The following is a 27,067-nucleotide window of genomic DNA, read 5'->3' on the forward strand; positions in this document are numbered from 1 at the left end:
TCCAAGCCCTATGGAATGGTTGCATGGAAAATGTGACTCAATGTTAAAGGTATACTATTGTTTGGTTGTACCATGTTCACATAACACTGAAAATAATAATAATAATGGTTTCAAATTTTGCCACAACAGCAGCAATTTTGGAGGAAGGGATGTTTTGATTACATCAACTCCAGTGTTCAACTGGTACTTTATTTATTGACCCCGAAAGGATAAAAGGCAAAGTCGACCTTGGCGGAATTTGAACTGAGAATGTAGCGGTAGACAAAATACTACTAAGCATTTCGCCTGGCATGCTAACAATTCAGCCAGCTCCCCACCTTGGTAATAATAGTAATGATGACAATAATACTAATAATGTTAACAATAAAGATGATAATAATATAATAACAATAATAATAAATATTGTATTATGGTAAATAATAAATAAAGCAATTGCAGCAATAATTCTTACTGAATCAAAAATGAAAAGAATATTTATTTTGTTAAATAATTAGAATCAAAATGATATTAATTAAAAGATTAAAAATGTAATTAAAAATTAATAAGTTTAAAGTTAAAAAGAAGAAAAAGTAACAACATGCAAATGTGTATGTATATATATATATATATGAGGGGAAAGTCAAAAGTTATCTGCACTTTTGCCATAACATATCTTTATTATTCCATATAGCTTTCTGCACACGTGTGCTTATAGTTGGTACTATTGTGGTCATCCAAGTTTGAGCCTTATTGTGCTATTTTTGTTTCTGGTTCTACAGTGTAAGCATGGCTGCTTCACTAGTAATGTGCACCAAAGAAGAACAAAGAGCAGTGATCCGATTTCTCTGATTAGAAGGTATGTTAGGTGCTGAAATTAATTGGAGGCTTTTAACACAATACAGGGACAGTGCACTACTGCGTAGAAGTGTGTATGAATAGATCAAGAAGTTTAAAAGTGGCTGGACAAGCGTGATGCATGAAGAGGGAGCAGGAAACCTGTCAACCTCCACCACTGATGAGAAGTTTCAGCAAGTTGGAGAGATGGTAATGGTGAAGCAGTTCACCATTACCATCTCTCAGATCACTGCTCTTTGTTCTTTGATGTACATTGCTAATGGAGCAGCCATGCTTACACTGTAAAGCCAGAAAGAAAAAATGGCGTAATTTGGCTCAAACATTGATTACGTGACTATAATAGTACCAACTATAAGCAAGAATGCGCAGAAGGCAGTGTAAGAATAATAAAGATGTTATGGCGAAAGTGCAGATAAATTTTGACTTCCCCTCATATATGTATGTATACACACATACATAAATATATGTATACACACATATACCAATAAATGCACACACATATACACATACATACTTAGATGTACGCATATATACCCACATACATCCCACAAAAATGTGATTTATCATTCCCCCCAAAAAGTGCAATATATCACATAGGGTAAATGCAAGAAACACAAAACTTGATCCCACTCATTTCTGGACAAATACATTCTCCTAGCTCCAATCACTTACTTTGTTTAACAGGAATACCAAACTACTTACCTACTCTATGAAATATTTGACAAATCTCTGCTTAAATATTGGCAACAATAATGTTGTCAATATGTATAATGTTGATATGTAAATTTTCTATTTTATTTGTAAAAAACAGTGAAATACATATATTTGACAAGAACAGTAAAATATATGTCAAAAAGTCAGTCAGTCAGTTTACTCTGTGAATTCTTGCACATTCGGCAGCAGTTCTCCAATGCTATGTTCTTGATTGGTTACATGTTGTCCTATGTTTTCCCAATGTTTTTTAACAGCCTTCAGGAGCTTCTGAAAAGTTTGATGCCATGCAGCCTGTAATCTTCTTCATCTTCTTCCTCCTTTTAGTGTCTATCTTAATGATCTTATATATTGATGATCTGGCTGCTGCAAGGTGTGACCACACTGTTGCATTCTTGGTGCTGTTACCATACCTTGAGCCTTCATGATGACACTGCTTAACAGGTCTTTAGTGTTTTCCTCAAGCACCTTCAATGAAAGTCATCCAGTATTTTAGTGACTGTCACAGTTTTCTTCTGTTTCATGTGTATATAGTGTTGTTGATAGTACTATGATATTGCATTAGTAGATCTTGATGTTCAGTGTGTTCACAGACCAGATTTTGTACACTCACTGAAATAGTGTTTTCCCCTTCTATACTACATTTAACATCAGTCTCACCATCTCCATCATCACACAATTCAACATATTCAGCAACCTGTTCTTCAACTGTGAAGAACAGTAAAATATATCAATATCAAAAACATTGAACTGAACACTCCACCAAGGTGAAAAATGAGTTTCAATAATTTAGTTTCAACAAGAAAAGTGCTTTTTTTTTTTAGTGATTATTAGAAAAAAATACCAGTAGTAGTAGTAGCAGAAATAATGAAAGTATAGTTTCATCATGAGAACAGCTGTTATCCAAAAATAAAGCAACTTACCAAACAAACATTATCAGTAAAGCCCTGGTTAACAAGGTAGTAAAACAAATGATTAAATCTTAGCACTTGCAAACAAATAGAAATTTCACAATGACTTTCATTTTAATTTTTGTCAGAAATCACAACCATAAATATCAAATCTTTTCCAAACTAATCATACACATTTCTTTTTCAACCAATGTTTCAGGTTTCCTACAATCATAACATAACTTCTAGCAAGTATTCTACTTGACTGTCTGACATAACAGTAAGACAGAGAGCAAGTAGAGTAATATATAATGTCTTATGGCCCAAACCACCTGGCGATAAAAAGCTGTCAAGAGCGGATACAACAGGAATATTACATAAGTGCTTAATTAGTTTACAATGCTGTGTTCAAGTTTCTCAATAGGTTGGTAGTTAAAACACACTATGTATTCTTCTAACCAGATTAAACCACTCTAATGTATCTCATTCCTGATTCTTACAAAGGAATTCTTAAAAATTATGTCAAGTTGCCTTACAAACTAATTTTGATCTACGACAATGGTTCCAAAACAGTGTGTCAAAGATGTATCTAAGTTTTGTTGTAGACTTTTAAGAATATAATTCAAGGCTCTAGGAAATGTTTGAGCACCTTAAAAATGTGTAAGTCATAATTTTGTTATAAATTTATTAATAAGTGTAATGAATAAAACAAGATAAGTAATAGTATCCTTTCCTTTTTTCAAAAGATTTCTCACTTTAAAAAGAGTTTTATTCCTCTAATTTTCCACATAAAGTCACACTAATAATTCTTTTACTTTCTGTGTGATGCGTGCTAGTAAATTCTTTGCTTGATCTCTAGTGCACCACCACATCAAAAAGATTGAGAACCAGTGATCTAGAATTTTAGTTAAGCTCTGAGCAGATATGTCACTCTTCTCACTCTACAACTAAAGAGTTAAACATGCTAACAACAGAACCTCTACATAGTTGATCTGCTAAGAATAACAACTAGATCTCTCCTAAATGACTCTCAACTATCTCAGATAATGTAGTTTACAACAAACTAGTCCTGAAAATTGAACAAGAGGGTCATGGTTGGAATACTTTTGGTCAGAGGTTTGTTTAATCAAGGCTCATTGGGTTTAGACAACTACAAAAACTTAATCATAAATAAATAATAAAGTCCCCACATAATGTGTTAAATATAAAGCTTATAATTGAAAATGTACAACGATATATCTCCAGCATTAAGATATCACACAATGGTCCATCTTTGTGTTATTTTCCCTCTACATGTTTTATACTACCCTTAAGCGTACTTCAATGTTTTTATCTTTGTCACTTAGGGGTTGTGAAAACACATATTTCAATGGCATATTTCTTCATAAAACAGTGTATTTGAGACCAGAGATTAAATTTGTTGATCTTGATATACTAATTCAATCAATTCAGTGTTTTAAAGGTGAGTAATCAATTGTATAAAATGTGTAGATAGCATTATTCCATCACTTCATAAAAAAAGAAATGATTCATCAAGAACAGACCATACAATTTAATATTGAGTTAAAAATTAAGAAGCTAAGTAACAAGCTTTAAAAGAATATTAAAATATATTTTTTCTTTGTTTTAATGTTTTAAATCCAAAGTTGTATATCTACAAAATCTATTCAGAATTTCATGTCAGCAATGCATCAAGCCTCTGTGTGTATGTGTGTGTGTGTGTGTGTATATATTATGCATATACATATATATATTATACATATATATATATATTATACATATACATATATATATACATAGGTAAAGTAAATGTTAGAGGTAATACTTGATAATTGTAAGTGTCTGTATATGCTGGATTGTGGCCGGGGTGAAAGAATAAATTAAAAACAAAAATAAAAACAGAACACAAAGGATTCCGCGGTACACGTGTTTCAAGCTTTATAGTCATTGCATCATTATATTGGTATATAATTGATAGATAGGATGGTATAAAGCTATCTTCAGCCGCAAATATATTCTTTCCCAAGTATTATATCACAAAGAAGAAGTCACCAAGAACAAAGTAAAAGAGGGAGAAACATGAGAGATAAAAAGTGAGAGCCCACTTGGTATTGTCCATTGTAATATCCATTGTAATATACCTTGTAATATCTTTATCCTTTAAGTTGATATATTTACATAAAAGTTCATCGGTACTCCGAAATCTGTCCATATTGTGCCACAATTCAGGGTAGAGTGAATGCTAAATAAACAATACTAGCTTATATGAGCTAGAGGGAGAGGGTCCAAAGAAGGAAGAAGTTGGCGGTTAAAACAATATAAAATATGAAGAAAAAAAATACACTGATATTAATACAAAAATAATAGAAGTCAAATCGGGGGGAGGGGGTAATTTAAGAAACAATAAGAAAAAATCTGAATAGTAAAGTAAGATGCATATAAGCTATTTAGAAGGGTTGGAGAAGGGTGGTAAAACAAAATTAAAGAAATAAAGTAACAGAGTTAAAAAGCAGGGGGATAAGAAAAAAACCTTTAAACTAGATATGGGCCACTCAGTGATGAGCAACCTAACCAATGTGTAAAGAGATCACTGTGTCTCCTGCAACATAAAGACAAAGGTAGTGAATTCACTGTTCTCAGTGGTCCTGCATGGTTGTGAGGCACGACTGCTATATGTTGAGCTATGGCAGAAGTTCAGTGCTGCATATTGCAGATTCTGCATATACCTTACATCAAGCAGGCAATCCTTTCAGCCTGCTAAATACTGGGCTAGGACAGAAAGTAATAAATTTTGGCTATATATAACATTAGCTATGCAAGACTTGGACAAACTGTTGTTTGGAACTACCCTAGACAAGACAACAGCATGAGACAACAGTGCCAGTGGCAGATAATGTAAAACATGAAATGACAATCAATCCATACACCACCTGCTGAGAAATGCTTAAAACTGGTCAGAGTGGCAAGCACTTGATGGTATAAGGAAGAGGAGTGCCTGACAGCCAGATAAGTTAGCAGTTTGTCATAAGCACTACAACAACCAAATCCATCTCTCAACAACCAAATCCATCTAGCCCTGAGTAGGTATAGCAGGGTGACTTCACAAACAACAGCAGCACTACAAATTGTTGAAAAGTTAATAATAAAAAAAAAATGAATATACTATCCAAGAGAAATTAATTTCTTATCCATTTAAGAGTATAGAAATTGGTAATTAGCACAAGTGTTAGGGTGGACTTCAGAGGTTATTGAAGGTACCTGATGGAGATCAAAAGAGTTATTAAAAATCTTATTGTAAACCTTTAATATCAATTCTTTACAGTTGCAAGAGTAGAGCAAATCCATAAAGATACAGCAGAGGAGTAAGAAGAATTCTGATAGACTGGCAATTTAAATTCTATTGAAAAAATATAAGGAACAGTTCCATATTGAATAATGATTTTTCAACTTTCATATAAATGATGCCTATATGACAGGAAGTTCCCTTTTCCCAATAGACCATTCAAGCACAGTTGAAAATTTTCTTTGTGCACAGTAAGAAAAACAAATCTGCACAGCAGAACCCATCCTTCTTCAAATATGAAAGAAGCTAACTCAGCATTGCAAGCAAGTAAAAATGTCATAGTTTTACAGTGCACCAGTTGTTTACAACTGAGCTTTCCAAGTAAAGTCATCTATTTAAAACTGAGTTAAGTATTTTTGCCAAGATACAAGGCAGTAATAACGACCAACCAACTTTTGAGCTAGTTGCAAACCACAGGTCTCACTCGATTAGCTGATATTTTCTATGCATATAAATGAAAAATGCTATACAGGATTGCCACAGCAGTAAATCACTTAAATACGGATATATAAGATATCATAAAACATAAGTATTAAAGTATTCAGGACAACACCTACATTTAAAGACTGCTGTTAGTAAAATTAGAATTTTCCTGCAACTTGTAGTTCTTTTCTCACAAAATAGTCAACTCTCAAACAGAAACATCTTTAGAATAATTTCTATGAAACAATTCATTTTAAATTAGTTGTTCAAATTCATACATAGTACTAATTATAGCAGAAAGTTATGAAACTGCAAACATAGGAATGGTACGTTGTAACTTTTGTGCCCTTTTCAAAGTCACTAGTGGCATAATAAAGAGAACTGGTTCCACTCAAGAAGTGGAACAGTATCAATGTTCTCGGTAGGATTACTTCTCAGTAGGATTTGCCCACATCACAACTCGTCTTAAACTGTGAACTTTAAAAATGATCTAATAATTAATCTTCTGAGGCAGGTATATCAGTAAAATTCAACTGATGTTCATGTTTAAATGTTTAACAGGTGAAAGCCTTACGCTTTTATTTCTTAAAATTTTTTTTTAACATCATTTTTCATGAAGCTAAACTGGTATATATGTATATATAAAAAACAACAACAAAAAACAATTGTAATTGAGTATTTTAGGTATTTTCACCACAATTGAGGAAAGAAAGCAATCATGAAATAATCCAAACTAAAAGAAAAATTGGAAGAAATCTGAAATTCTTCTATTGTAACGAAAGTTTATCTGAAAAATATATTGAAAAGGCTGTCCTTTTTGAAAGTTTAGCTATAATCATGTGTGTGTGTATGTGCACACACACTCATTAATATAAATACATATGTGATATGCCTGAAGCATAAAGCAAGAAAACAGCAATATAATACAGTTTTTAAGAGAATAAGCTCAGAAATAAAGGACTGAGAGAGAAAAAAGTCAAACTGGAAATAGCTTCCTGAAAAATAGCAAGAAAGAACAGCAACAACATGCTGGCCTTATCTGACATACACAAGTTAGTGATTAGATGAAAAGGTTCATTAGGACCTAATTAAGGAAGAGCAGTAGTTAGTACCCTCAGCAACCAGAGGTAAGGGTTAAGCAGTCCGATTGAAGCCATAAGCAAATAAAAAAGAAATACAATAATATCAAGATCTGGTTTAAAAGATGGAGATGATAATGTCTATAAAAAGGATGAACAAATCTGAGAGAGAGAGAGAGAGAGAGAGAGAAAGAGGAGAGAGAGAGAGAGAGAGAAAAGAGGAGAGAGAGAGAGAGAGAAAGAGGAGAGAGAAAGAGGAGAGAGAGAGAGAGTGAGAGAGAGAGAGAGAGAGAGAGATTAAGATCAAATAATCTAGTACAGTGTGAATGCAGCTCTCAAACTTTGTTGCTGAGAGGGCTGAGGATTAGGTAATTTTACAGTCTAACTCAGAACTCATTGGTTTGTTGTTATTACTATTGTTCATCTGAACAAGACTTTTATTTTTCAAGTTGGAGCAGTCCAAACTGGATTGTCTCAGTACAGAAGTATATGTATCAGCATGAGTGCAAGTACTCAGAGAAACATTAAAAACTTTTTTCCATTCACTTATAGATGTGAGTTCATTCTAGGGTTTTATTAAGCAGAAATATTGATTTGATCAACTATTTTAGCATATGTAGTTTAGAAAAGGTAAATGCAATTAAAGTCCATTTTTTACATGGAGCATCCAAAGAGTGTAAGAAATACCTGTTGCTGATTAATAACATTAATTTATTGGCAACTTAAAACTTGCTGAAACAAGCAAAATTCAGTTGAAGAAGAAAACAATGATAAATGCTAAAACAAAATAATAAAATGCAAAGGATTTTCTTTGTTTTCTCCAACTGGGAGGTACTAACTTCTTCCATTGCTGTAGGTGGAGATACAAACTAAACTCTTCTGCAAATATATCAAGTTTGCTTCATAGTTTGTAATGCACAGCAAAAATATGGCAATAGTAGGTATTATCATATGATAATAGGTAGGTAAGTATATGTGTCTACAATATATATAAACATACCGACTTAGCAGTTCAGTATTTTACATCTGGCATTGGTTAGTCAGACCATGGAAATGTGAATATTAGCATTTGTATTAATATCAACAACTATCAATATATTGTAGAATATCTATTATTCTATATCATAGGCTAAGTGAAGCAGAATACTATCACTTATTCAAATGCACAGCATAGACTGTATGGCAGGCTTTGAACTCATGATCAGAGAACAAGTTTGGTAACTGGCCCTCTCCTCTGACTCAAAGAGTCAAATATATAGACTAGTAAAGAGTAAATGCACAAACTTCCCACTTAGTGAAAATAATCAATGGAAAAGGTCCTCCTTGAATTCCCTTGTTGTTTCAATGACTTGTAGTCTAGCAGTTTGTCAGAGATTTGCATATGCTTCAATGATTATATAGACATGCACTGAGTTATAGGCAGAATGATGTTGCAAGCACTATACAATACACTCACCTCGATCAAACGAAATGCCATCTAATGAAGCCAGATACCTTTCATCCGGCTCCAAAGTCATGTAAGTATCTTGAAACCTTTGTTTGTGCTTTTTTCTGTGTGGGAAGGGGCGATGGTTCACTGTATGGTAAATGCCAGCGCTATACTCTCTTTCTAGAGAGCTGAATTCTGAATCTTCGGAATCAGTGGCACCTACTGTTTCAGGAAAAGAAAATAAATAAAATCCACAGGAAGATTTGGTGTTCTTACTCAGTAAAGACAGCAGGCATATGAGTGTCCTGATTATTGATTTAGCCAGGATACAGAACTATTTTCTCCAACTGAATTATTACCACAAAAGGCAATTGAAAGGTTGTCAAGCATAACATTAAAAAAACTAAAATAAAAAACCAATTGTAAATGTGCCATTTTGAAAAATAACAAAAGCAAAAATAACTAAAAGAAAAAAACTTTTTGTTCTTTTAAGCTTTTCCATTAAAAAAAATTCTGAAATATATTCTATGTAACAGTTTAAAATTGACAGAACGAAATATATATTAAAAACAACTTTTTTTTTTTCTTGAGCAATGTCCACCAACTCTGATAGTCTGAATTCTAAAGAAAAACTGAAGTAAACAAAAGATTATTCTAAAATAAAAAAAACCCCCCAGAAACAAAGCAAAAAGAATTTACACATAGTTTAATTCAATCAAACAGAGCTTTTTAACAAAAGGAGGTAAGGAATTATTTTCACTTTCATCTTTTGAAGACAGTATAAATGAAGTTAGAAAGGGAAATGTGTGCACATGTGCACAAACACGTGCATGTACGCATACCAATATAATGTTAAAAGTGTCCCAGTCTAAATTAGGAAGTTTTTAAAAATACATTGTTTCCTCTCTTCATAATCAAATAAAGAAACTATTACATTACAAATGGTGTATATGTGTCTAAGCTTTCTTTCATTGGGTATATATATATATATATATATATATATATATATATATATATATATAAAACAGAAATCTCAATTCTGCAACTGGAAATTTATTTTCATTTTTAATTCTATTTATATAAGCAGGACTTTAAGATTATGTAATGTTCATACCTTTCTCAAAAAACATAAGTTAAGTGAAATGGATACAACTGTAAATGTAAATAGTTTCACAAATTTGGCTTGCAGAAAGTCTACTTGAAAAACATTGAATAATGTAGAACAAAGAAACAAGTATACTGTAGAGGAATTTCTTCTTTTCTAATCTGATACACAGAACATCAACATACTTATCTATCTACATACCTACCAACCTATTGATCTATACACACACATCTACACATATATGAAACTAGAGACATTTTTGTTTTATATTTCTTTCTTTCGTGTAGTGGTAATCTTGGCCTTATGATAAGGCATTATGAGAAAATAATATTCCATTACCCACTTTTGTCTCATATTTTGCTGTGTGCTGCCCATGGTCTTAGAAAATCTTTAATTTCCTGAACCAGCGTCACCACCATGGTGTATACAGGAAATTAACTAACTCCCATTGATATTAGCACTAATCAGATATTTTTAAAAACTCATCTTTTATGATAAACATGCTTCTGTAAGCACCTGTTACAGAGAATGCTGAACTCAATAAAACTTCCACACACAACACATATACAGAAATAGATGAGGAGACAGAAACTCTTTTGTTAGTGGCAGAAGGAACATAATTTCACCTTCAAAAGTGGTCAAATCTAGTAAGAAAAATTATTTGCTTCAAAAAATATTATAAGAGTTATAAATGAATTAATAGCTAAGATCTTCAATGTAAAAGTGATATTAGACATTTTGAGCACCAATTTGCGAAGCAAAACAAGATCACTTATGAGAGCTGAGTGGCATATTTATATCACTCACCAGGCAACCACAGTACTGATTACACTACAGAGATCCTGCCCATTCCTCTCATATTAGGTACTTAAATCTTTGTTCTGAGAAATTGTGCCAAGAGTTCCTTGATTCTAAATGATTGGTAACAGATATATTCTAATTGACAAAGAACAGCAAAAACACACAAAAATTAATATTGGCACCAACTAAAACCTATTGTACTTGCTACATAGATTTTCTGTTTGTTTTGTTTTTTAATGCCTAGTCAACACTGACACATATTTGCCTTTCCTCTGACAATTCTGAATCCCCATTTAACAAAAACCTAGAATTTAGTTTTATTTATTCATTTCCCAACCCCAGAAAATAATCCATGGCTTACGAGTTGTTCTCTTTGTCTGGCTTTTTTCCCTTATTATTTGTACTAATTGCATCATGTTTACATAAACTGACTACCTTAGCCTGCATTCAGATTTCTCAGAGCCAAACCAATCCACAATAATAATTATTTGGATAAAACAGAAATTATTAGTAACCAAAGCATGACTAATATGTCACTCATCATTTCTGGTTCAAGTAGTTCAGGAAGCCATGAGAAGATATTGATTACAGAATCCAATTTACTCCCTAGTAATCTGTAATCTTCATTCACTGATCTCTACTTCGGGAGCCAATTAATTCAATAATCATGTCATGAAGGAATGTCCTTCTTTACAATGTGTCACATGAAGAAAATTAAGACATAAAAAACTCATGCATGCACATTTGGAACAACAACTACTTCATCCAAATTACCATCAATATGAACTCACATAATGTATCACACTTTATGAATCATACGACCCTAATTCTGCAACACATTTCTGATAATAAACCCTGTAATTGGCACACAATTCATTTCCAAAATATGCTTTCATTTAAGAATAAATCATAATTTAGAATTTTGCCAAAATAAAAATGTTATTTTTTAATTAGCCTTAACAAATATTTCCTGACAATGTGTTTAAATCTGAACCAGTCATGCCAAAAGAGATTTTACTCAGCATTTACAGATGTTTGCAGAGCTGGTTTGCAACAATTATTCTGACACACAACATACATACATACAAAACATAATCAATTACCATTAAAGGCTAAGCACCTGCTCTATGTATTTAATAATAGTTTATTTCAATTCAGTGTTTGAAAAAAAGATCTAATATTTCAGAATGCACATACATTTAAACATATGAGTTATTGATTAACTCAGATTTAAATAGAATATTGTAAACAAAATTTGCAAGAGGCAAAGGATTTCGATACTGGCAATCACTTTGCTAAATATTAACCTTCTGGTATATCTATCAATATTCATCAACTATGAAGAAGCAATAGAAGAGATGAATATATTTTCAATTTTTCAGTCCTTAGTTTATTTTCATATGTATTTGTGTATAAACACTGGTGTTTTATAGCTCTTACCTAATTACTAAACATCAAAGAACAAAGAAACAGTATGAAGCACAAGAATAGTTCTTGTTCACAGTTAGTAGATGAGGATTGAGTAAATTTTGACTCTTACTGGAGACAAGAAAATGATTTAAAATAAACCTACAGTTCAAATTTGACAAATTTAGATACAGAACCAGTAATAACATCAAACCTGTTTCAGTATATATACATATTTTATTTCAGTGTGTATGAGACAGAGAGAAAGAGTGTGTGTGTGTGTGTGTGTGTGTGTGTGTGTATGCATAACAAGACAGAGGCTGCTGTCAACCAGTAAAAAACAATATACAAAATCCATCCAACAATATTCATTTAAATTGATCATTGGTTTCCGATGAAAATGTTTGGTTTTATAGAACTGAACTTTGTTTATAATAATAATAACAATAAACTCGTCTGGAGAACTCTCTCAAAAAAGATTAGCAGTTATGGATACCACAACCACCACAAAAAATATGCAAGAATAAAAAATAAGGCCACAGAAAACAATTACTATATTGTTTTACCTTTATGATCCTTCTTGCGTGTTGATTTGATACGATGAACTTTTCCTGCAGGTAGAGCATCTTCGACTAGAGCATAGTCACTCTCCGTGGGAGACTGGAGGAGAGCATCCTAAAATAAAATGTATTAAAATACAGACATCACAATCTGTTCATCTTAAAAAAAAAGAAGACAATTCTCTTCAGTTAGTTTTAAGTAATTAACATAAATGCACAAAACAAAATAAAGCTGTTTCTTAAAAAGAAATAGAAATAAAAAATTGAAGTGAAATTAAAGTAGTGTGAAAATGAAATAATGTATATGCTATATATACAATCATCTCATCCATGTAGAAAAAAAAAAAAAAAAAGCAAAACCTGAATCTTGGCTTACTTTAAATGAAAGTCTATGGAAAAAAAAAAGGGGGGGGAGGAGCTGAAAGAAATGAAACTCAAAAGACATGCAACTTCCAGAAACACTTATAACTCCATGGTATTCATGCTAATGGAAAATTGAATGGTCTAAGCACAAAGTTAAGACCAGTATAAGAAACTGAATATAAACAAAAAAAGCAATTAGTTTCACTAAGATAGGGTCTCTAGAAATGTATGTCTATCTGCCACACTTGTCAAGTCACAAAAGCTGAACAATGTTTTGTCTCTCCCTACCACTCACTCATATATACTTAATTTTTAGTATATAAATATGTTTAACTTTAAATTACATTAATAGTTTACTATAGAAAAAGAAGACCCAGGCATATAATTGAATTCAGCAGCATTTTGCTTTCTTTTATTTTGATAATGACTATTGGTAGCAGCTTCTTCCCCAATTTCTGCTTTACTGGTTGCCTCATTCTGGTGTCCTTGTGGACAAACACAGAAACATATATGCACAATTTTATTTTATATGAGAAAAGTAACTGGTAATCTACTTATATTGCAAAAATATTCATATGTAAAAATAAGTTTCAGGGAGTTGATTTTATGTTGGGTTTTTCATTCTTCATGGTCAATCAACTCATTGCTATTTATTTTTGCCTACAATTATAGTTATTATACATTGATATACCTTATTTGTGGTTGGTGAAGTTACAGTATTTCAATCACTGTGCTCTCTGACCTTCTTTAGGTGCTTGTGTTATTCAGTAATACTCTTGGAATTTGTATAGACACTGGAATGAGAACAATCTACCACCATGGATTTAATAGTGTCTGATTCTAAATTTCAAGAATATTATGGAATACAGTAGGCACTTGAAGTACTGGAAGGTACAATGGCTAAAACCAAGATACTAAATTTGAATATATCAGTGTATAATAATGATAATTCCTCATTTCATAAATTCAGATAAAAACAAACATTTTTTATTTGCCTTTGCCAATCAGGCCATCATCAGATTCCTTGGGTTAGTATTTTACTTATATTGCAAAGCCAATAAAGACTTTGAAGTAAAACTGTGAAAGGATGTTAGTAACCTGTCCCTCCAGAGACTCAAGGAAGCACCTTGGACAAGTGTTAACAGCCATCTTAGCTTCCATGCCATGATTACGGTAAAGTCCAAAAACTGGAGGAACAGGTGAAAGTGTGTTCTTAGAGCTGTGATGGTGGACAATATTCACAAAAATTTGGCATCCACTCATTTTGGTTGCTTTGGTATCACAGAGTATGATGTTAAACTGCATCCAATTCTCAAGCTGCCAGCCAGTGCAGCAGAATGTCACTACATGGGCTGGAAACCTGGTAGATCCCCCTTTGTATCCTTTAGAATAGCAAAGCTAGAAGAGACAACTACCCAAAACAGTTTTCATTGCTGAAAAGTTTAAGTTACCTTACTGGTCTCCATTTTATAGACATATATGTATGTCAACATGGATGTTATCAATTTGGGGATATTTGCCTTTGTACAAGGAATAAATTTGATCATACCATTATTTATGTAGACCCTTTTGTACATTTCAAATAAATTCAGCTAAAAGTTTCAAACAGCAGTAGTGGGTGAATGTGGTAAAATAGTTTAGAGGGGACAAATATTGGAGATGTAAAATTTTAAAAGGAGCTTGGATTTCTTGAAAGTACACTTAAGAATTTTAAAAATATGGTGCTTTATTTTACTCCAGTAAACAGAGCTAGTGAACAATGCATTAATAGGCACAAACTGAAAAAGGACAGAAAACTGAATGGGACTTACCACAATTAGTTGGCAATTCCAATTTGAGAGGGATTAACAGAAAAGGAAGACAGGTAAGTAAGATGTTAGTAGCAGTATTGTTAAATAGCATGTTATGATAATATCTCTCAGAAATCAATGCTTGCAAAACACACACTGGATAGATAGCACACTATTTCTTAAATAAATTTATTATAATCAAAATAGGTGCCACTTAACCATTAAGGAAAAAAGGAAAAAAACAAAAGATACATGAATGTATCTTTTCCAGATTTATTTCAAAATATAAGAACCTGGTTTGCTTTATTATAGGTGGCCTTTTTTTCTTTTTCTCTTTCTTGAAGAGGTATATTTTAAAATAATAAAAAAAAAACCTGATCTTATTACTTCCAGAAATATTCTGATTCATTTCACTAAATGAAGGCATTAAGAATAATTTAAAACTACTTTTTCTTTCTATTTTCATAGATTACACTTTAAAGAGAAATATGTGTATATATATATATATATATATATATATATATATATATATATATAAGAAGGCGATGTAGTTAGTTTAAAATTAGTTAGAAATTGAAACAGGACTTTACAGAGAAGATTGTAAATTATCAATGGGTAAATATTAAATAACAAGGTTTCAAAGCTGAAAACAAGTTGCCAGGAAAACAAGCAATGGAATATCAAACAAAGGTAAATAGCAATGCAAGAAAGAAGAATTGATCAGCAAACATTGATCCATACTATTATAAATTTAGAAAAATTAAGACCTGGAATAAAATGAAACATTTGCAACTTATGCAGTTATGTTGAATATGATAGGCAATAAAATTATTATTTCTGTTATTATTATTTTGTTTGATAATTCTTTACTTCAGGAAAAATGGTGCAAATTGCAAACATTTTAGAGGCAAATAGAATATATATATATATATATATATATATATATATATATATATATATATATATGTATGTATATATATACACATATGTATTTCTGTATGAAAGACAGACAATAGACAATAGCATGAACAACAAGAATTGGTGGCAGTTGCAACAGCTGTAAATAAATTGAGCTTGCTGGCTTTGGCCATGCAAGAATGGCAAAAGCCCAGAGTTAGCAAGAACATGCAGACCAAATTTATTCAATGCACCATCAATTCAAACTAAAACTGGATATAATCATGAAAATATACAAGGTCATCAATCAGTCTAACACAAATCAAGTGCTATTGTAATATATGAAATCAATAACTTTAATCAGTAAGAACAACACAAACAGCAACTAGAATATGCAAGAACTTCATGCAAGATAACAAATATATAGATTAACAGTTAGATTCACATCTAAACTGACTTTCAAAAGACTCAACAAATAGTGGTTCTACAGATAAAGGGAAGTGGGGTTCAATTATATGACTAAACATTTCAATCAATCTAAATTTACAGAATTTGAGGCTGCACAAAAAAAAAAAAAAGTTTTCAATTCAGCTATAACAAGTTAAATATATATCAAAAAATAAGTAAAACCTAAATTGTATTAGAATACATTTTTCTATTAGTAAAAAAAGAAAATTTAATTCTAAAATATTTTAATGCTTTGACATATAACAAATAAGTGAAATGCAATTTGTATCACTGCATATAATTGCTGACATTTTATTCTCCACAATGACGTGTGTGTGTGTGTGTCGGTATATATATATATATATAGTTGATGAATTTTGTGTATCTTGTATTAACCTATATAAAGTTTTATCTCCTTCATTCTTTATTTCTTCTTTATTTCACCACCTGAACAATTCTTAAATATCATCCATAGATTATCTTAAAAGTAACTACAACTAAATTATGTGATAAGTTCACTTAAATGCCTTTCTCATAAATGAAACAGTTCTGACCACAAACACACCTGGACTTAAGATTCTGTAACAACATCTTTATCTTCAAATCAGTTTGCTGTAATGTGAACACTGTTTTTTTTATAGCTTACAATGATAATGTTGATTTAAAAGTACATATAGTTGCAGACAAGTTGTTTCTACATTGAACAAATTGAACAAAATAGGAAAATCACTCAGATTAAATAACTGACAAGATGATTCTTCACATTAGTAATGAAAAGACTATTTGTAGAGTTTTATTTAAATTTCTAATTGTTCAATAAATAAGAAATCATATAGAAGAGTTGTTTTCAAATTTTGTTTTACTTTGACTTATTTTTGTTCATGTTAGTTTACTTAATTATTTTTATTACACAAATTGAAGAATTTTGTTTACATTTCAGCCATCAGATAAGTACACTCTATAACGCTAAGTTTAATAAACAAACATTTATACTAACAAAGAAAATGTAGTTCTTACAAATACACATTACTACACATAAATGAAAATAGGTGAAGTTAACATCCACTAAGAAGATATACCAGACTAAGTTTTGTTCTCTATAGAATCTAACATTAATGAAATCAAACAATAGGGGGCAAGGCAAAATATTGAGAGAAAAACAGATCATGCAAGATGCAAGAATTCATTAACTTTTAGCCACATATGAGAAGTTTTCACAGAAACTGTTAGGAAACTAGATATTGGAATTGGACAGGTTACACCATTTCACCAGGCTGAATATTGCAAAGGGAACTAAGACAAAATATTTGATCTTAGTTGATTGTTGACAAAAATGTTTAAGATTTTTTGTCTTTGTTATTGTGAGTCATGACTAATTCTTGAATATTTTCCCCTATTTTAAAGTCTATTGCCTCATTTTATTGAACATTAAGAAAAATACTCTTAAATGGTTTAAATCATATTTTTTCTCTCAATATAATGAAAGGAATTTCTTTTCAAATTAAAACACAGAATGAGAAAATAAACAATTTTTTTGTGCTACTTAATTCCATGAGATACATGTGAGCATACACACACACACACATACATATTTCTACTTGTATACAATATTGCTATCAAATGCAAAATTATATGATGTTCCAATTAATTTTGTACAATTCAGCAAACAAACCAATCATTTCAGCTGTTTGGAATGGAAGATGTTTTAAACACACACACACACACACACATATATATCATCATGTAATGGCAGAGGTTCTCAATTTGAAGAAAGCTGTGTTAACAGCTAAAACACACACACATTTTTGAAAGAGATTCAGAATAAATATTCATTCCACTTTTACACAAATAAGTAAAAAAGCTATGTTAATATTTAAAACACACACACACACACTCACAGATTGTATATAAAAAAACCAACAACTTAAATATTTATTCCACTGTTCCACATATAAGTAAGAAAAATGTTTAGATCTACCAATGGTACAGAAGAAAGACACAAAAATGTGAGATTTGCTACAATATATATGGTAGCAAGGATTTGGTGGAAAGAGGAGTTATATAGAACTTGGGTCTGTTACAATCCTACTGTGTGCTGTCCTGGCACAAAAATCTTTCTCGCCCCTCCTGCTTTTCTCCTCGATTCCAGGTGACAATTTCAGAGATTCTTCCAAGTGTCGATCTATTTATTGAAGTCAATTTTAAATACACCTCAGTCATTTTGGGATTGTGTGTGCGTGCGTGTGTGTGTGTGTGTGTGTGCGTGCGTGCATGTGTGTGTGTGTGTGTGTGAGTGAGTGAGTGTGTGTGTGTGTGCATTTGTGTAAGTACACGTTCTTTCGTTTTTGCCACCTTACCTTGACTGTACCATAATCGGCTATTTCTATCGGTTCAGGGACAGCAAGTGGAGCCTGGACACGGCTACTATTGGGCATGTTTCGGGTGTTGGTAATATTGCGAGTGATCACCTTTGCCACAGGTTCAAACTGTCTCCTATTCAATGGCTGAAGTTAACAAAACAGGAAGAAGACAATAAACCAATGCAGTTTGGTGTTAGAGAGGACGCGGAACTACTTACATCACATGTTAATATTGTTAATGGACATTCACAACACACATCCACTAGAAGTTGTAAGAGGAGAACCAACAAGTTGAGCTTGCTAAACGACAGGAAGAGGCCAGAGCAGGTTGCTAGAGAAACTAGAGGTTTCTTTGGTCAGTTATAAAGGAGGAGACAGCATGCAACTAAACACCTTCTCACATGTCTACACTATAACAATGACGTTCTTTCATTTCATCAGTTTGGATGGTCACCGCAGAAACAACCAGATTTCCTCCTGTAGCTTATCTATTGCAACTAGTGTTCTGGATCAGAAAATAAATGAATTTGTGTGGATGTAGGAGTGCATGTGTGAGTGTGTGTGTGTGTGAAAATGTAAGATACAACTGAAGGAGGAAGATGATTGGAAGTAGAGTGGGAGATAGTGAGATTAAAGGAGAGTGGAAATAATAAGGAAAGAGAACAAGAAGGGGAGAAATAGTGAAAGTGAGAGAGAGAGAGAGAGAGAGAGAGAGAGAGAGAGAGAGAGAGAGAGAGAAGCAGAACAGAGTAAAAAGTGACACACACACACATACACAGATTAAGGTCAGAGAGTAAGAATTAGAGGGTAGTAAGAAAGGTAAAGAGAGATATGAAAGAAGAGAGAGTAAGCAACAGAATAAAAGAGAAGGAAAGACAGTGGGGTGGGGCAGACAAGGATAAAGAAGTAGTAAATGGATGACAGATAAAGGGATATGTGAAAAACTGAAAAGATAGAGATGAAAGAAAGGAACAAAGAGAGAAGGCAAACAAAAGGGAGGAATTGTGTATATGTGAAATTGAAAAAAAAAAGTAGGAAAGATTATGAGCATTTGAAATTCTCAGGTCTGTGAGATGTGTGATTGTGTGTAGTGAGTGTATGCCTTTCCAAGGTAAGTATATATAGAATCAGGCTTTCAATGAGCCAATCACCAGTTCACTGCATTTCTTATAGTTAGTGTCAAAGGACAGTGTGTAATTTGAGACTAAACAAATATCTCAAGGGACATGGATTTAATAGTGTGTCTGATTCTAAATTTCAGAAATATTACAGAATACAACAGACACTTGAAGAAGCCCAAAACTAAGATGATACTAGTTTGAATATACTAGTGTATAATGATAATTCTTCATCTCATAAATTCAAACAAAATCAAATATTCACTTTTTTGTCAATCAGACTAACATCAGATTTCTTGGGTTAGTGTCTTACTTATATTGCAAAATCAGTAAAGACTTAAACAAATATCTCAAGGGATATGTATACAGTAAATGACATGTAAGCACATCATACACACATACATATATATAATTGTTTGCTTTGTGGAGATCTATCCATTGTTTTACATAGTTTCCATTCATCAACTACTGACTACAATTTTGGCTCTTTCCAACAGCACTGTTTCCATTTATGAACGAATACTTTTTTTTTATCCATGCTGTAGCACGCCTTTGTTTTTATCCACCTGTTATTCATGCATCCACTACACTGAGAACAGATATAGCAGTAACCACTGCAATCATGCTATAACTACTTTGTTTTATTATTTTAGTCTTTCTATTATATACCTGCCATATTCTGTGATAAAGTATATTCTATTTTGCACTGCAATTCATGGATCACTGCTCTGTTCCCCGGATGGCATTGGGCTTTGTAAATTCAGTTCCATTATAGATTTAGTGACAAATACAAATCACATCTCTAATGGAAGTCCCACACACTATCATCTATGCACTTGACATGAGTCTTGAAGTCCTTCATATTTTAGGTCCTTCTCAAGACACTGTCAACTTAAAAGTCAAGACTTTTCATGTTGAAGTCGTATGGTCCAGGTATTGTTTCATTATTGCAGTATGGCTTGGAGACAGAAGCAAATTCCCCAAATCCATCTGTACCATCTAGTGATTAACAATATTCAAAGGCCTTGTTGTTGGCTGCTTTGTTTTATGGCCTTCACTTACTTTCTTGCCTGCCTTGTGGAAAACAGGTCTGTGTGTGTATTTTATACTTACACATATGCGCGTGCATACACACACACACACAAACACGCATATATATATATATATTATTTCCACACACTCTGATGATATTAATTTAATTAGGACCTGTGGTTTCATCCTTAATAAGTTGTATAGAATTTTGCTGTTTTCCAACAAACTGATAAACAATACCAAATAATGCATACTCTGATACACCAATTTTCCAGTAACTGATTATCTAGCACCTTCTTTAATCTAGATAAATTATGAGAGGATACTCAAAATTCCCATTGCTGCCAGTCTAGTTCACTGTGACTACATGTGACATTGTACTCTTTTAGTCTTTTACTTGTTTCAGTCATTTGATTGTGGCCATGCTGGAGCACCGCCTTTAGTCGAGCAAATCGGTCCCAGGACTTATTCTTTGTAAGCCTAGTACTTATTCTATCGGCCACTTTTGCCGAACTGCTAAGTTACGGGGACGTAAACACACCAGCATCGGTTGTCAAGCAATGTTGGGGGTGGGGGGCAAAACTTAGACACACAAACATATACACACACATACATGAATATATACATATATACGACAGGCTTCTTTCAGTTTCCGTCTACCAAATCCACTCACAAGGCTTTGGTCGGCCTGAGGTTATAGTAGAAAACACTCGCCCAAGGGGCTGAACCCGGAACCATGCGGTTCGTAAGCAAGCTACTTACCACACAGCCACTCCTGTATACCATTTGTTAACATATATTATTTACACTGCAATTGTTAGTGGCAATACCAAAATTTGGCAAGATCCTCTGCTTATTTAGCTTAAAGTAATTCTCAGTTATCCCACTTCAAGGTAAGATAAGCATTACTGTCAAACATAAACACCAACCTATATCAACCCCAAATAAAGTAAAACTGTTGAAAAAAGCGGGCTGTAGTTTGTCAATATGTAAGCTGTGATACATATGGCATTGATTCCTCTACTGCTTATGATATGAAGAAGCAAAGAGGCTAAAAACACACACACAAAACAAAGAGAGGGGTTAATAAGGGATATTAATCCAGGTGAAATACTTCTTCAGCTTTCTACAGATAACAATACGCCAGGCTAACAAACAAGTCTTGTGATTGGTATTATACTCCAGGCAATCTGAAGTCAAAAGCCGAAGTCAAAGTTGTAAATCCGTGGTTGCATTACCCAGTTAAGATGGTATGTTTTTACAGAGTGATACATAAAATAGATACAAAGTAATAGGTTATATACATTTATTTAAGCTTACAGCTATTTCAGAAATGCATTTGAGTTCATTTGAGAACCACTCTCATAATATCTTCCTCAGGGCCAAAACATATCAATTGTCAAAGAAAAAGAAGAAAAGAAAGAGGATGGTATTTGGTCAGCGTAATGGGTTATAATCACATACATTTAACTAAGTATCCATATTCATCTAACATCCAATATTAAGCAAAGGGACAAAAAATATTTCTACCATACAACTAAACAGAAGTTTGTTTTTGGTGTTTTCCTTACCACAAGTAGTTTTACTGTGCACCTAGGCACAAATTTGGATACATCTAAACCTAGCACAAAATACACATACTTTGAAGTTTTCTTATAAGAGTTTTTCCACCTCTAGGCAAAAGAGCCCATGAAATGAGTTATTCTATACTTGATGATGCCAGAAAATTATCTCCTCACTAACATGTGCACACACACACACACACGAGAAAGTATATTCTATTTTGCACTGCAATTCATGGATCACTGCTCTGCTCCCCTGGATGGCATTGGGCTTTGTAAATTCAGTTCCATTATAGATTTAGTGACAAACACAAATCACACCTCTAATGGAAGTCCCACACATTATTATCTATGCACTTGACATGAGTCTTGAAGTATTTCATATTTTAAGTCCTTCCCAAGACACTGTCAACTCAAAAGTCAAGACTTTTCTTGTCGAAGTCGTATGGTCCAGGTATTGTTTCATTATTGCAGTATTTCTCATCATGTCAATGCATACACATTGACATGATGAGGAAGCTCAAAGAAGACATGAGAAAAGTTTTGTTGGCTGATCTCAGGAGGGGGAATCCTATGAAGGAGATGAGAAAGGAAAGTAACAAGTGGAGAAATGAAATAGATGGTGGAAAAAATATGATGTATTATATAAATATGTGTGTGTGTGTGTGTGTGTGTATTTATCATACTGCATTTTTTTCTTAAAAATATGTTCTGAAGCATCAATGAAAACAAAATTCAGTTTCTCATAATATTGTCACAAACACTTCACACATATATTTAGGTGCAAGTGTAACTGTATGGTAAGAAGCTTGCCTCCCATCCACATGGTTCCCAGTTCAGTCCGACTGTATGACACCTTGGGTAAGAGTCTTCTACTATACAAGGTCTGATCAATAAGTATTGTTGTCATAGTAACAAAACTAAAGCATGCAGAGTGAAGCCATTTGGCACACTGACCTTCAACTCAGAGGATGTGCAGATTAGTTACAATTCAGTTCAGTCCATTATCACTGAAGCTTTGGGTATGAAATGCGTATCTGCCAAGTTTGTACCGAAACTGCTTTCAGTTGACCAAAAGGACACTTAGGTTTCACTTGCACAAGATCTCCTTGATTGTGTCAAGAATGATGAAAACTTTTTGAAAACTTTGCGTAGGCCTCTGGGTTGGCATCGCCAAGCTTTTGGCAAAATTTGATGCAGATTCTCTACTCAACTTTGTCTGTCATGGTCAATGTGATGATCACATGCTACACACCTTCCTTCCAAGCACTGTTGAAAACAGTGGAAGTGAGCTAGAACATTAAAACTTAGTGCGCACGTAAAGTAGAGTTCAAGGTCAAATTGTGCCAAGTGGCTTCACTCTGCATGCTTTAGCTTCATTACTATGGCAACAGTCTAGATACATAGCGATCAGGCAACATAGCCTTCAGCTGCCCAAAGCCTTGTGAGTGAATTTGGTAGACAGAAAGTAAAAGAAGCCCACTGTGTTTATGCATGTGTGTGTGTGTGTGTGTGTGTGTTCTCCACCACAGTTTGGTGTTGCTTTGTTTACATCCCTGTAATTTAGTACCATGCTTAAAAAAGGGAAAAATAAGCACTGGAATTTATTTGTTTGACTATACCCTCCAAGGCAGTGCCCCAGTATGGCTGCAGTCAAGTGACTAAAACAAGTGGCCAATAAATAAATAAATATATATATATATATATATATATATATATTACGGTTCAGTTCAGTCTATTATCACTGAAGATTTGGGTATGAAATGCGTATCTGCCAAGTTTGTACCATAATGTAATATAATATAAAGCTGAAGCAAATTAACACCAAATATACAGTGCGTGTGTTTTTATTGGCTAAACTAGCAATATGACCATCCCCAAATACAACAACATCTGCTTCAACACACGATTTCACATCAAAAATCATGCAAAACAAATATATATATATACCTATATATCTATATATATATATATGATCTTTTCTGCCTTGCAAGCTGTTGGGCAACCTTACTAGTGTTAGTGGCACAAGAAAAGCACCCAGTACACTCTGTAATGTGGTTAACATTAGGAAGGACATCTAGCTGTAGAAACCATGCGAAAGCTAACACTGGAGGCTGATGCAGCCTTGCAGCTTCCTGAATCCTATTAAATTGTCTAACCCAAGCCAGCATGGAAACAGAATTTTGAGGATGATGATGATATTGTGTGTGTGTGTGTGTGTGGTGTGCATATGTATGTAGATAGAGAGCAGATAAAAAATGCATACATATTCCTTTGTTTCTTTCTCCAGTTACCTACCTATATTACATTCACGATTTCGATTCCCAGAAAGGGCATTGTGAGTGTTTAGTGAGTGAAAACACCTAAAGCTCTGTGAGGCTCCGACAGGGGGTCGTGACAAACCCTGTTGTATTCTTTCACCACAACTTTCTCTCCCTCTTTCTTCCTGTTTCTGTTGTACTTGTATTTCAAAGGGTCAGCGTTGTTACACTCAGCATCATGCTGAATCTCCTCGAGAACTACATTAAGGGTACACGTGTCTGTGGAGTGCTCAGCCACTTGTACGTTAATTTCATGAGCAAGCTGTTCCGTTGATTGAATCAACTGGAACCCTTGTTGTCGTAACCGAAGGAGTGCCATGATCTATATTACACACACACACACATTCATATTCTTTCATACTTTTCCTGGTTTCACTGGAGGGCAGTCATTGAGGGTTTAAAGTCAATAGCCTTCAGTATATAGTTTCAATCTGGTGCTTATTTTACTGATTTATATCTATTAAACCACTAGCTTACATTACATAAAGGAATACAAAATAAACAGCTTTTTTAGATCAGTGTAAACATAAACAAATTGGCAGGTTTCAGCAGTTTTTTAGTACCAAATTCCATTCACAGAGCATTGATCAAATTCAGGCCATACTGCGGAATTCTTGCCCAAGATGCAGTGCCGCACACACACACATGTATGTATATGTATATATATGTACATAAATACTAACACACACATACATAAAAATAAGAGAAAATTAAATTAGGAATGAAAGGAGAATAATGAGAAAGAAAACCAAAAACGTTGCTAAGTACTTCACTGTCAGTTAATAGATTATGTATCTGATGAAGGTACTGACTTATATACACACATTCATTCATTCCTTTGACTTCTCTCTCCATACACATTCATGTGTTTATATCTATCTGTCTATTTATCTATGTAAATGCACATGCACACATGCTTACATATTTGCATGAAGTAAAAAATGTATTGTGCATGTGCACATTAAATATTAAGTCTAATTGCACAGAAGGTTTAGTGATGTCAAGAGAAAACTCTGCTTAGCTGAATGGGAAATTAGTGGGTGTTATTTGTTTAGTGGTGATAATGAAATCTAGTAATGCTTGTCAGAGTGTCTGCATTTTTGCAAAAATCTCAGATCTTGCATTTAAAAGGTTAGCATAATTATGCTAGGTTTTCAAGAATGATGTTTTCAGCTGTCCATATATTTCATGTTTCCAAGTGGTCTCAGTCTCGTTATGATTTTTCAGTTGATATAGTCAAACTTCCTTTCAATCAACAAATGTAATAAATTTCATTATACTTCACTTTTGTGTACATCTAAAATAGAGAATATGGTTAAAGTACAACAATCATACTTATAAAGTGTTTGTATACTACTTCAAGGTTTGATTTGGTGGTGCTGACCTCTGCTTCATGTGACTGCCATGTAGTGAATAAATGAACTTATCTTTTTATTTCTGAATGTATAGTTAACATTGGCTAATTTGGGTGGTTTTTGAGTTACCAGATTCTTCATGTAGGCGGAGGAGCTTTAACTTAAGGTTTCCCCTATTGAATAATTTCTTATATTTATGGCTAACAGGGGAATACTTATCACTTAAAGTTAAAATATTCTACACATATCTACAAATGTGTGTATGCATGTCTTTTGGTAATGTTTTCCTGGAGGGAACTCCAAAAGTGAATATTGTACCTAAAATTAAGTGACACAAAAATATTATCAATTCCATTATAGTGTGTGTGTGAGTTATATTTAGAAATATTTTCACAGAAATACATACAGATAAACAACTGAATACTGGGGTTGAAATTATATTAAATGATCGACAGACTGACTGATTAAATGAAGCTGCTGACATAGAATTTTTACACATTTACCTTCACCATTCCTCTTCCTCCTCCACCACAACAACTACATGTACCATTGACAACAAACTAAACCCAATAACAATAAATCACATCAAAATTAATAATAAAAAAATCCCTGACATTCCTTTATAGTTTCCAATACTATCCACCACCAACATCACTATTTCCACTAGCCAGTCAGCCAGCCAGCCTCAAACTTCCAGTATTACCACTGTACAGTGCAATGCCACCAACCGACCAACCAACCTCAACATATTCAGATTAGCAGCCAAAAAGCTAATAGTTTTATTAAATCTCTAACATAAATTACTCAGAGAGGCCTCAAAGCAAGAGGGTGATTTCTAATAACTGTTTCAAATAAATCATTCAGAATGAAAAAGCATTTCTTAATTTACTTTGTAAATTACAGACAGTTGGAAATGTATTGTGTATGTTAGTGTGTGAGAAAGAGAGAGAGAGCATACTGAAATGTACTGGAAACACTTAGAGAAGTTAAGATTATTTGCCAACCTAATGTGGTAGTACCGCTTGGGACAAATGCTACTGTTGTTTAGCCCTAGGAGACATCGTCTCCAGCTGGCTATACGACACATGATTTATGTCCTTATATTTTCGAAAGGGGGTGTTTAGCACAAAGCAGTATCTGTGGATGCATGGTTTCAGGGTTATTTCTTTTTGTCGGCACAGAATAACTATTTGGCTGAGATGGTGCTGCTAGACACTTGTTTGAAAATATAATTTTATAA

The 27,067-nt window shown here is 33.2% G+C and overlaps 1 protein-coding gene across 50 annotated transcripts in view; it reads right to left on the reverse strand.

Moving 5' to 3' along the window:
• LOC106878372 (rho GTPase-activating protein 190) overlaps positions 1-27,067 on the reverse strand; it is a 342,913-nt gene that overhangs the window by 48,093 nt on the left and 267,753 nt on the right. For 10 of the 50 annotated variants that reach the window (XM_089353922.1, XM_089353896.1, XM_089353885.1 and 7 more), the window contains 2 exons: positions 18,437-18,583; positions 12,589-12,682 (listed from right to left, as the gene is read on the reverse strand). In XM_089353922.1, the coding sequence (XP_089210048.1) occupies positions 12,589-12,682; positions 18,437-18,583 (241 nt within the window). Of the gene's footprint in view, positions 1-8,736; positions 8,932-12,588; positions 12,698-18,436; positions 18,584-27,067 lie in introns of all 50 variants that reach the window. The other 40 variants (XM_089353931.1, XM_089353908.1, XM_089353888.1 and 37 more) reach the window with 7 other exon arrangements.

This window comes from Octopus bimaculoides, chromosome 6 (assembly GCF_046866305.1).
Source record: "Octopus bimaculoides isolate indiv1 chromosome 6, ASM4686630v1, whole genome shotgun sequence".
In the NCBI taxonomy this organism is placed as follows: domain Eukaryota; kingdom Metazoa; phylum Mollusca; class Cephalopoda; order Octopoda; family Octopodidae; genus Octopus; species Octopus bimaculoides.